The 12724-nt window shown below is 49.2% G+C and overlaps 1 protein-coding gene across 5 annotated transcripts in view; it reads right to left on the bottom strand.

Annotated features, from left to right (window-relative positions):
• Positions 1-12724, bottom strand: part of SEPTIN6 (septin 6) — a 65759-nt gene that overhangs the window by 40594 nt on the left and 12441 nt on the right. For all 5 annotated transcript variants that reach the window (XM_057718680.1, XM_057718678.1, XM_057718676.1 and 2 more), the window contains 2 exons: positions 8661-8775; positions 881-1076 (listed from right to left, as the gene is read on the bottom strand). In XM_057718680.1, coding sequence (XP_057574663.1) covers positions 881-1076; positions 8661-8775 — 311 coding nt within the window. The remainder of the gene's footprint in view (positions 1-880; positions 1077-8660; positions 8776-12724) is intronic.

Genomic DNA, 12724 nt, shown 5'->3' with positions numbered 1-12724 from the left:
TTCTACAAACCTTTCCATGATGTGGCCCCTGCTTTCCTCTTCAGACTCATCTCCCCTCACTTTTCCCCCAGCTCACACCAAGCAATGGCCCAGGGGCAGAGCAGGTATCATGGGGCCCTAGGTTTATATGATTTGAAGGGCCCTCCAAGAAAGATCAAACAACGCAATGACTAGAAATTAGTTCCAGGGCTTTGGAGGGGCGTGTGCAACTGAGAGCCCTGAAATAAGCTTCACTAGCTTCACAGGAACTCTGCCCCTGGTCTAGCCAAACAGAGCAAGCACAGTCCCCTAGAACATGCCACAGGGTCTTCCACATCCCTTTGCCCTCATATAAGCAGCTGTCCCTGCCCGGAATGCCCTTCCCAACCTTCCCTTGTCTGTCCAGCAAAATTGCTCGCCCTTCAAGGGCCAGCTCAGGGCCACCTCCTCTGTGCAGGCCACCCTGCCCTCCCCGCATGGAGCTGACTGTTCTCTCCTTCGTGTTCTGATCGTAACTTGTCCTTTACCTCTGCGTACCCTGTCCTTTACAGAGCAGGTCACACTCAAAAGAACTTGTTTGTTTAAGACCAGGCTTCCCCGTGAGTCTGTCTCAAGGGCAGAGACAAGGTCATTCCTTTTTAGATTGTCAGAGCACGGCAGTACCTGGCACAAGGTAGGAGCGCAATAAATGTCTGCCGAATGTAATGGAAAGACATCCTTCTTTTGGCAAAGTGTGTGGAGTGGAACAGTGAAATAGACGGGGACCCCGGGTGGAGGCGGCACTAGTGAGCTCTCTGCTGCCTGCCTGCATCATCTGAAAGGAGGTCCAGCAGGACCCCAGTGCGGTGAGCTCCTCCCTGTGGCCTCCCACCTGCCTCCCCACCTCCACCGCCTCCCTTACCTGTCCTCCTTGTTGATCTGGTCCCCAAAGCCCACTGTGCTAACAATTGTGAGCTTTAGCCCCACGTTGCTTTCTTGAAGGTCATATGTATTGGACCGGAGCTGGACACCTGGCTGTGTGTGGGTGGCTGGCTCCCCCTCGAACTTGGTGTTGAACAGGGTGTCCATGAGGGTGGACTTGCCCAAACCTGTCTCTCCTGCAAAACAAAAGGATAAATTATGACGCATTCACACAATGACCACGCAGCCACTACACATTATCATGGGAAAAGGTACGTGGTAAGACACTAAGTGAAGAGCACATAAAACTATGTGGACTGTTTGATCTCAGTTAAGTAAAAGAGAGTGTAAGGAATTGCAGTAACGTATTAGCACTAGTCATCTCAGGATAGTGGGATTGGGTAATTTTCCTTTTAGTCTTCATATATTTGTGTTATTTCAAAATTGAGTATGCATTGTTTTTATTTTTTTTAAAGTTATTAATAAAAAATTTATTGAAGTAAGTTGATTTACAATATTGTGTTAATTTCTTCTGTACAGCAAAGTGACTCAGTTATACACGCACACATATATTCTTTTTCTTTTCTTAAAGATATAAATTTTTTTAAAAGTGTACAATTTGATATTTTTTTCCTGTTGGTAATGTATATATGGGAATCCCAACCTCCCAATTCGTCCCAGCTCAAGGCATTGTTTTTATAGTCAGAAAAAGAAACCGTGTTAAAGGCAGTGATGGTGCAGTAGAGTTATGCCTAGAAAAAGACTGGAAGGGCATACCACATACTCTTACCAACGGTCATGTCTGGGGGGTGGGGTCATGCGCAGTTTTCACTTCTTTCTTTATGCTTTTCTCTGTTTTCCAAGTTTTCTACAAGGAACGTGTATAGCTTTCATAATAAAAATTTAAGGACTATCTTCAAGTTTAAATGAAAGGAACAGCAGTCCCTCATCAAATAAATATCCTCTCGTCTTAGTCCCCACCTCTCCCTGCCAGGCCCAGACAGCACCCGGATGTGTATCCCAGTGGGAAGACCATTTTTAGCTAATGGGGAGGGGATCAGGCCACAAATTATCCTTCCCTTTAAATTTCAAACAAGCCAGTCATTTGTTTGTTTAACTAACAGGCTGCAGGATACTAATAAATTAAACCACTGGAATTTCAAAAGTCTTGGCTTTCACACCAGGGAGACGGGAGGGGGAAGGGCTGTGGGGACTGGTGAAGGTTTTTGGAGGTTATTCCTGAGAGACTCAAAGGATGTCAAGACACTGCCAGGAACCAAGGACTGCGCTTTGACGACCCGGGCTACCCTGCTGTTCTGCTATCATCACCCCTCTTCTCCCCTTCCCTGCTCCCAAGCCTTGAGATAGGACTCCTTCCAGTTGGGAATGGGGGAGTGGGTTTGCACTGGGCAAATCCTGGCCTGGCAAGTCCCCTCTTGTGACCGACAGCACATATCTGCAGGGCAGTCCAGGGCTAGGGTTAGAGCTGCACAACCCCAAACCGTAAATGGTCCATCTCCCCTCCACCCTCTGGGTGTGTCCAGCTTTGCATCTTGCAAACAAACCTCTTTTAACCCGCATACTGAGCTCTGAGTGCGGGAGGTGCTTTTAAAAATATCTGTCCATGCTGAGAGCTTTCTGTATGTGGAGAGACTGGTGAGAGAGAGGAAACAAGGAGAACATTCAACTCAGCCTGGCTCCCCGGCCCCCCAGTCCAATCCCATAGCCAGGTCTGACGAATGTGGTTGATTGCCAGGGTGCAGTGAAATGGCTCCTCACACAGATCGTGTTTCCAGCCAGGGTCTGCTATACCTATTAGCAGCAAAGACTCGCCCAGAAGAGGCCCTTTTGTTCCCTCCCTAAAGGAACGGGAAGTATCTGGGTCCCCAGAAAAATGTGGTGAGGTGGGGGCCTTTGCCATGGGAGGTGGCAGACTTGGCCAAGCAATATATCATCCCTAAGGTGGGGGCGGCTCCCTCCCCCTAACTCGCCTTCCCTCTGGGCGCTGAGGTTCAGGATACAGTTTAGCCAATCTTTGCATGTGTCTCATAAATGGCCCGTGTACATCCCCACTTTCAGACCCTCTCTCCTGCTCCCTGAGCTCTGTGCTGAAGGCCCCGCCGCATCTAGAGCGTGGTGGGCCCTGACTCCCCAGCACCCAGAGCTGGCTGCCTGACTCCCTGATCCTAAGACTTCTCAGAGAGCAGGGGACGGCCAACTTCTGGTCCTCCCCGGAGCACCTAGCACGCTCACACAGAGACCTCGGGAGCAGTACCACAGAGGAAGGGGCCCCGCCCTGTTTGCGCAGCTGGAGAAAGGGAGGCTGGGAGGGCTGAGCAGGGCAGGGCAACGGGGAAAATGACCACCCAGATGCCTGCCAGCGCAAAAGGGCTGTGGAAATTAGATGCTCAATGATGAGTGTCTGGAAGAAAAGACCCAGCGGGTGTCTAGGGAATTGTGACAAATGCAACATGAGAAGAGGGCAGAAAATCAAGCGCGCTCGTCCCATTGCTATCGAGCGCTCCCGTTCCAGTTTTCCATCAATGTGGAGCCTGCAGGAGGGGAGGGGTGGGAGCTCTCTCTCCGTGGCTGGCACAGACCCAGCCTGAGCCTGGGATGCTGTCCTGGGCCCAGTATTGAGGGCGGGAGGGGAGCCGCTCTCGGCCTAACTCGGATCAGGTCAGCAGATTCCACACCCCTGCAGTGAGGTGGGGACTTGGCCATTATAATTCCAGCAGGAAACCTGAGGAGCCCCAAGGGGTCAATTTCTCTCTCCTCCTCCCTCCCCAGAGTGGACAGCAGGGTTTCTTAACCCTTTTTAAGTCATCTCCACCAGCCAGGAGGATTGCCTCTCACTTGGCTTAATGTAGATAGGATCCTAGAGACACCAGGTTTTTTAAAAAAGAATTTCAATTTAAAACATGGAATATGAAATCTGCTTTTTCAAACTACACTCCCTGGGATAGTCTGATGTTGACCTCTCTACCCTGAGTTCAAAACCACTGTGACAAAGAAAAGCTTAGCCCTTTTCCTCATCTGCTGTTAACATCTGCATCCTCTGGTACCATGTGCAATTCAGTCCTTGCAAGTGATGAAATGCAGAGTCCCATCCAGGCAGGTTCTCACTAAATGACTGTGTGACCTAAGCTGAGCCCTTCCCCCTCTCTGGACTCTTTTTCCATAAAACGGGCGGGTTTGTGTAGTAATAATAACAGCTATTGATTCTGGAGCATTTACTGTGTGAGCGCTGCTGTAAATACCTCACATATATTTCCTTATTTATTCCCTGAAATAAGCCTGTGTATTAGATAATACTACTATTTGTCCTTAATTTACAGATGGATTAACCAAACCACTTCACAGCTGCATGAATCTGTCCCTGCTCTTCAGTCTCTCTGCACCTCACCTTCCTCAGCTACAAAATGTGCAGGAAGAAAGCGGCCCAGGGTCACAAAAATAGTACGTGGCGATGTCAGCATTTGACTACAGGCAGTTTGACATGGGGCCCAGGTATGCTCTAGGGTGTCCCACAGGCATGATATTTTGGTTTATTCAGTCATTCAACACATACTCAGAACCTCTAATAGGAGCCAGGCACGGGTTTCGGGACCGCGGATACAGCACTGGACAGGACAGCCACAATCCCCGTTCGCGTGGAACTCGCAGTCACATGGAGCTAGTCTCTTCCGGCTCCGAATGTTGAAATAAACCAAGAGGAACGTCTTTGAGTTCAACAGGAAGGTGTCCAAAAGGAAACTCTCCAGGAACTCCTGTTGGCCGAGGGAGTCTATGGACGGGGACAAGGTCCTGCCTGGCTCTGGGACCTTGCCCTCTACTCCTTCCTGATCTTGCAGAGACCTGGCGCGCAGTGGTGTGCTGGAGACGGCTCGCCCAGCTTCCTGCAGTTCTTCCCAAGCCCATGTGTAGTGATGTCATGTTGGCAGCTTAAAGCCAGCTATGGTGGGAATAATGACAGCACGAAAATCGACAAATGCTACAAAGCACGGCAACTTTCCTCCTGAGAGTGGGTTGTTCGACGCTGACCAGTACACCACCGCTGGCAGCCTATCTTACACAGGTGGACAGCTGCCTCTCCCAGAGATGGAGGGATGAAACCATCACCCCATGACCTGGAGAGAATGCTAGTTGCTCTTCCCCTCCTCCTGCACTGAGCCTCAATCCTGCTTCTCTTGTATGTTTTTTCTCCAAGTTCAACAGAGCCCAGTTGAGTCTGGAATCCTGAGCAGCTTCAAAGTAAACATTACCATTATGACCTTTGGGCTCGTCACAGGCATTCTCTGCTGCTGGCCCATTCGGAGGGCTGAGTCTCTTTGGGGCTCTTTCCCAGCAGAACGTTTGCACTGCTGACTCCCATGGTTCCTCCGAGGCCTCCTGTACTGTATCTAGAATCCTGAGATCCTAGTGATTCCCAAAGCTAAGGGACTAGTAGATTTTTTAGAGGGGGAGGGGAACTTCACCCTACTCGTAGAGCCTGTTGCAGAGGAGCCATAATATGCTCACACCCATGTGCCTGGCCCTCTAGAAACAATGATTGTAGGTGTCATTATTAGTGCCCTTATGGATAAACTGCACTCTGGATTCATAAAAATTCTCCCTCTCAATCCCAACATGCACATGTGCACTTATGCACGTAGGGTACTCACTCCACTAGGCTGGGGCCCCTGATCAGCTGCCCAGCACCACGATAAACAATACTGTGATAAAAAATATTCTAGGTCTCTGTTAATAACCAAAGCCAGTGTTACCATAATTTTACACTTAAAATGCCCTATCAGAAAAGAAAAGAACATCCTTTGGGGAAACATATTCTATGCCCAAGCAGGACCGTTTTATAATAATCATCAAGGGAGTAAAACGGACCGTTACGCACAGGTGGTAGGCGTGAAAGTATGGTCACTGAAGCTCCTGCGAGAGAAACAATCACCTTCAGCATCCAAGCTATGGACCCTTCGCCACGTCAGTGACAGTACCCAGGCCCACGGCTGGGCTGAGATTGCAGCCTTAGAGCCACTGTAAGCCGCTGTGACTTTGGCCCAAATTGTGGGTTCTCAGAGCAATGACAGGCTTGTGAGCCGAGCCAGAGAGGGGGATGCATGAGTTGCAGGCTTTTTTGGATCGGATGGGAAACGACATTAACCCAGTCCGGGCAGGTGCATCCAAGGGGGGCACCTGCAGGGCTAAGAGGGGAGCTATTAGGGCAGCCATTTCCCAAAACTGCATAACCAGGGAGAGGAAGGGAGGAGGTGACTCCTTGGGTGTGAGGGTCTTCTTCCTACCCTTCCTCTCTTGGAGGGCCTGTCCCGGGCAATTGAGCTATTCCATCCCCACAGGTACACAGAGAAGCAGGTGCAGCTGTATGATGCCTGCGTGGGTAGGGGTTTACTATTTCTCCCACTCACTTTGCCTTGAGCTTGGCTGCCTCTTCCTCTGGGCCCTAGGGGAGCCTGCGGTCCACATGTCCAATTACCCTCCATTTTTGCCCTCAGAGAGCCATTCTTTTTTTTTTTTAATTTTTTATTATAAATTTATTTTATTTTTTAATTTATTGGCTGTGTTGGGTCTTCATTACTGTGTGTGGGCTTTCTCTAGTTGCGGCGAGAGGGGGCTACTCTTCGTTGTGGTGCACAGGCTTCTCATTGTGGTGGCTTCTCTCTTGTCGTGGAGCACGGGCTCTAGGCACGCAGGCTGCAGTAGTTGCGGCACATGGGCTCATTAGTTGTGGCTCGCAGGCTCTAGAGCGCAGGCTCAGTAGTTGTGGCACACAGGCTTAGTTGTTCCATGGCATGTGGGATCTTCCCGGACCAGGGATCAAACCTGTGTTCCCTGCATTGGCAGGCAGGTTCTTAACCACTGTGCTACTAGGGAAGCCCTCAGAGAGCCATTCTGACCTACATGGCCTCCCTCTTAAAGCTGTACTGCCCACCCAATTGCAGTTGATTTGAGAGGTTGATGAGGCTGGACCGTCACTTCACTTCTCATCCCCTCGACTTCAGTGCAGGTCATCCGGAGCTCTGGGAGGAATGCCAAGGGACTCCAATATGTTTGTGTGGAAGTTTTTCAGTAATCAAATATTATGTGAAATAAATTAGCCACCAGCCAGAGATGGGAGAGATCTGGCAGTGCTAATATTGGATGTGATGGCATTTGATCTTGATGCCGATCATCATGCCTGCTGTTTATTTTGTATCCCTCCCCTAACAGCACCTCATCGTAACCATAAGTAGACTTTTGGCATTGAAAGAATTAACAGCCTAGATCTGGACTCTCAGGCCCATGATATGTACATCTCTGAAGCACATATTTTCATCTCAGAGATTCCAAAGCTGATGTGTGGGAGGGAGTCATTTTGCTAGTGAGTGAGCCTAGCTGACCACTTGTCACCCATATTTAGAAGTGGCTTTGTTTTCTCTACGTGTCCTTAAGCATGCAGTTTTTCTCTGAGAGAAAATGATCTGAGGAGTGCCGGGGATGGAGAAGAAAAAATAAAGAGTCCAAGAAAATGAATGACCTTAGTTACAAAACAGAACTTTAGACTACATTAGAGAGTAGACTATCCAATTCAGTAGTGGTTCAGACCCTCAATATGAATGAATTCCCCATATGCTCTATACAAAAATAAGAGAAGGCAATTAGCAAAAGTGTTTGAGTGTTCCAACCGGCATGAAAACTGCCATTATTATGTATTTATACATTCATTAAGCTTTGGAGGTACGTCACTGAAAATATGCAGGTATGCCTTGCTGCACTGTATAGTGAAAATTATACACTGTGATTGTGTTTGCAAATTTGGGATTATTGAAGGTCTAAGGAGAGATTCTTAAAGAATGTCAAGGAACTGCTGTTCCTCAGATTTGTTTGGTTTGTGCTTGACAGTTTCCAAAGTGCTTTTGCATTCTTGAGAGATGTCGTTGGCAGCGGTTGCAGAAGCAGTGGGAGGGACAAAGGGTCAGGCAGACCTAGGTCCTTGTCACAACTCTGCCACTTATTCTGTGTCGCCTCAGGTGAGTCCCTTGTCCTCCCGCGTTTCTTGGTCTCCATCTATTCTGTGAGGATATGAATGCCACTTGCTCTGTTCACTTCCCAGAGTCCTACTACGGACCCAAATTGCTAACATGGGAAAGTGCTTAAGAAGTATAGTGAGTGGTTCCTGCGGGGATAATTCCTTCATTCATTTCACGTACATTATTGAACTCTCTTTGTGCTGTGATTAGCACAGTAGAGGTGACTAAAACACGATTCCCACACTTGAGGCTAAAGGTCCAGGCACAGATACACTTAACAAGAATAAAAGAACTTGGCACACAGCTGCGTGGTCCCTGCGCTTGAGCTCAAATTGTACCAAGCACAGCAGGGCTGCAGAGGAAACAGACAGGCCCAACCCACTGCCCACAGCTGGTAAGCAGGCATCTTTCCACAGCCATTATCTCCCTCCCAATTCTGCCCTGGCTCCTATTTTCTGCAGTCAGAACAAACCTGACAGGAGTGGGTGAGCCAGCCAGCTCCCTTACAAGATTTCCACTGGGCGTCACACAGCTCAGTTCCCCCCGAGGTATGGCCCCACATTCTGGTCTGGGCAGGGAAAAATGTAACTACAGCCAGCTGCTTACCAAAACAAGCAGAGGGATAAAAGAAGAGTGGGAGAAACACTCTTGCAAATAGATGAGAATGACACACTATTGAACCTAATTACCTGCAAAGCCACATCCAGCCATTAAGGATCCATATTCTGTAATAAAATTTCCTGCTATGGAAATACTCACCCACGCACAGGATGTTGAAGCAGAAGCCCTGGCTGACTGACTTATTCACCAGCTGGTCGGGCAAGCTGTCAAACCCCACATGTCCAGCCAGGGGGACAGTTCGGCAACCTTCACCCTAATTTGGAAGGGGAGAAAATGAAAATGTGCTTAAAAGCAACCTGGGTCTCATTTCCCCATCCAAATGCTCCCCGTGATAGGAAGTAACACCCACCCGGGCCCATCTCCCTTTAGCTAGTCCCTGATCCAAAGCAAAATGACCCATTAGCTTGGAAATCATGGATTCTTGGGTCCAGGCATCCTTGAGGCTCCATAATGAATGTCAACATAATTCCAGCAGAGCAAACTACAGAGGGGGCTTGTAAGGCGTGGGGGCAGGGGCAGGGGGTGAGAAGGTTCCTAGCCTGGGGTTAACTCTCCTCGCAGAGACTCAGCTTCTTTTCACGTCTGTCATTTGAGATAATACGAGGGTGAGTCAAAAATTATCCACTCTCTGGCTGTAGAATTTATTTTATTTTATTTTTTTTAATTAATTAATTTAGTTAGTTAGTTATTGGCTGTGTTGGGTCTTCATTGTGGCATGCAGGCTTTCTCTAGTTGCGGCAAGTGGGGGCTACTCTTCATTTTGTGGTGTGCAGGCTCCCTATTGTGGTGGCTTCTCCTGTTGTGGAGCATGGTCTCTAGGTGCGTGGGCTTCAGTAGTTGCGGCACACAGGCTCAATAGTTGTGGTGCATGGGCTTAGTTGCTCCACGGCATGTGGGATCTTCCCAGACCAGGGATCGAACCTGTGTCCCCTGCATTGGCAGGTGGATTCTTAACCACTGCACCACCTAGAAAGTCCCTGTAGAATTTATTTTAATCAACTTTTAGAAAAGTTAATCATTTTTTGACATCATCTACTTGCTTTTCAATATGCTTTGTCCATCTGTCAACAAGCTTTCCTATCCCCTTTTTTTTGGGGGGGGGCACACGGGCTTAGTTGCTCTGTGGCATGTGGGATCTTCCTGGAGCAGGGATCGAACCCATGTCCTCTGCATTGGCAGGCAGATTCTTAACCACTGCACCACCGTATCCCCTTATTAAAAAATGTTTTAGGCTGAGCTGCGAGCCACTAATGCACTGCTGTCTTCACTTAATCAAAAGTGAATCTTCGTCCTCATAGAGCTGCTTTCAGGGGACCAAACAGGTGAAAGTCTGATGGAGCAAGATCAGGACTTATAGGGAGGGTGCTTTAAAACCTCAGAACTAAGTTTTTGCAGAGTGTTGACAGTGTGGGCAGAAGTGTGCAGATGTGCACACCCTCAGACCACAAAAAACGAATCACTGCACGCTGCTCTTCTTTCGTGCAAATCACAAGTGGAGCATCCATTTTTGCTCACGCCACAGTTACAAATGAACTGATGTAACACGTTCACACCTGCATAGCAGTGACTGGGGAGACAGTAGCCTTGGACGGAAAGTGCTGATAAGACAGTGCGGCCAACAGAAGTTTTAATATAACTGGAGTGCGGATAACTTTTGACTCACCCTCATATTAACTTACAGGTGACTGGGAGACTCAAATATGCCAACACATGTAACGAGCTTAGTACAATCCCTGGAATACATATAAGTGTTCCGTAAGTATGACAAAGGGACTTCAAAAAGCAATTACTCCTCTCGGAACTTCCCTGGTTGTCCAGTGGGTAAGACTCCATGCTCCCAATGCAGGGGGCCTGGGTTCAGTCCCTAGTTGGGGAACTAGATCCCACATGCATGCCACAACTAAAGATCCCTCATGCCGTACCTAAGACCTGGTGCAGCCTAAATAAATAAATAAGTTTTTCAAAAAGGCAATTACTCTTCTCTCTAGGGCATTTTGTGGGATCTAACAAAGGTGGTACAGTATAGAGGTTAAGAAAATAGGCTTTGGAATCAAGCAAGTCTAAGTAGAGTCCCACATCCTCCATGTCCTGGCCTCTACCCTCCACCTCCTGACCTGGGACAAATTACTGAACTTCTCAAAGTTTCCCCATCTGTAAAATCAGGAAGTAGTAGTTACTACCTCATTGGACGGGTGTGAGGATTGGATAGGGTAATGCTCTTCCAGCACTGAGCATGGGGCCTAGCGTGTGATACGCATCCCAGCAACTGTAGCTGCTGTTCTTTTTCTTTAATTTTATTTTTTGGCCATGCCACACAGCATGTGGGATCTTAGTTCCCCAACCAGGGATCGAACCTGTGCCCCCTGCATTGGGAGCATGGAGTCTTAACCACTGGACTGCCAGGGAAGTGCCTGTAACTGCTGTTCTTACTGTACCTTGAGGTTATCCTTCCCCTCAGACCCCCAAACAACACGTGATGCCATGGAACACTGTGATGGTCCAGCTAGAGCTGCCTTCATGCTGCCTCTGGTTCCCTTGTCTCCATCAGGGTCAGGTAAGCCATTCACAGCCCTGGAAAGCAGAGGGCCTTTGCTTCGCCTGGAGGTCCCAAAGCTTCTTACTGTTAATGGTTTTACAAAACAGGGAGAACCTCACACTGAGGCAGGTTTCCAAGGAGGCAGGGGGAAGGACCAAAGGGGCCTGCATGTACTCAAGAAGCGTGCTAACTGCCAGAGGCCCCGAGGGAGGGACGCAGGGAGGAGGGTGGAAGCCAGAGACAGCTGAGCTAAACAGGAGCGGTGGGCTGTGTGGGGAGTCGGTTTCTGCTGGGTGGGGCTACCCCGAGATTTCTATAACCAGAAAGGTGCCAACAGCAATCCACGAAGGGCATGGTTAGTGCCAGGAGGCCTGCACCAGCATCACAAGCTGTACTAGCAGGCAGCTCTCGGGCTGGACGGGACCTGCTTTTTGACTAGGTCCATAAGGGTAGGCTTTCACACCAAGAGGGATGGGCTGCATCCCATGAGGTGGGGGAGCCCTTCAGCAGCTGGCATTGTCAGAACTGGTTCCCAGATAGCCCTGCACCCAGCTTGGGATCCCACTCCCACTGGTGTCACCAGATCCTCAGAGTGAGAGACAGGATTAGTGCCGGCGCCTGCCATCTGGCAAGATTGTTACCCTCACACATCTCACCCCACACACTCCCAGTGGAGTATTCTCGACAGACAACCATATGCCATTGTTCAGTCCTGGTTGGTATATTCTGGGCCCCAGAGGGGTAGCTGAAGACAGCTGGGTTTCACGAGTGGCCCGCGTCACTCAGAGCTACATTCACCCCTTTTGCTTCCCCTCACCCCTTTCTCCGTCTTTTTCTCAAAGCAATCAAAGAAAGATGTAAGTTTCCCACTGTTCATTCTTGGTCCTCAACGCTGCAGGGGAGACAGAAACCTAAGAGCCAATATGCTTTCTCAGTGGAGCCTCCTACTTAGCGGGCATCAGAAACTGGGAGGGACTCAGAGTTGAGGTTTCCTGAGCCAGATTTTACCGCCCCTGGCTGCCTCTTCTTGTGTCCAAATTCAGCACCATGAAACTTCAAGTGCTCCAAGGTCTCTGGTCCAAGTGCCAAAAGGTGCAGAAAGGGAATTTTTCAAACTGAAGACAGTGAAGGGCAGTGGGGAGAGCGCCACATCTTATTCTTCAAGATTTACTTCATTGTCAAAGCCTCGCCCAAGCACCCCTCACGTGCCCACAGTTACCTCCCGCCTCGCCCAGTGCTGTGAGAGCCCTAAATCGCAGAAGAAAGAGGATGGCCTTTATTCCCTAGGCAATGGGGTTTCAAAGGGGCTTTCTGAGTGTTTTGAGCAGGGAGGGCCATGACACAAGTAGTGTTTTCAAAAGATCGTTCCAGCTGCAGGGCGTCTGATCCGTGGGAGGAGAGAGGGCGCAGGGGCAGGAAGACATATTAGGAGAGGACTCCAATAACGCTGAACTGGCAGAGTGACAGCTAGGCACTGTGACGATAAATGTTGGTTGAAGTGAACTGATCTGACTTGGGACTCAGGAGGGAGGAACAGATTGGAGAGCCATCCTAAAGAAAGGATGAGACTCAGTGAGTGCGCACACACAGTGGGAGTAATCAAAGCTGTCAGGCTGCAAGGTCCTGGGCCTGGGAGCTTGAGTTGATGGCACCAAGGGCAGAAAGA

This window comes from Hippopotamus amphibius, chromosome X (assembly GCF_030028045.1).
Source record: "Hippopotamus amphibius kiboko isolate mHipAmp2 chromosome X, mHipAmp2.hap2, whole genome shotgun sequence".
NCBI classification, from domain to species: domain Eukaryota; kingdom Metazoa; phylum Chordata; class Mammalia; order Artiodactyla; family Hippopotamidae; genus Hippopotamus; species Hippopotamus amphibius.
Note: the sequence above shows the minus strand (reverse complement) of the source record. Positions and strands in the feature narration are given on the sequence as shown.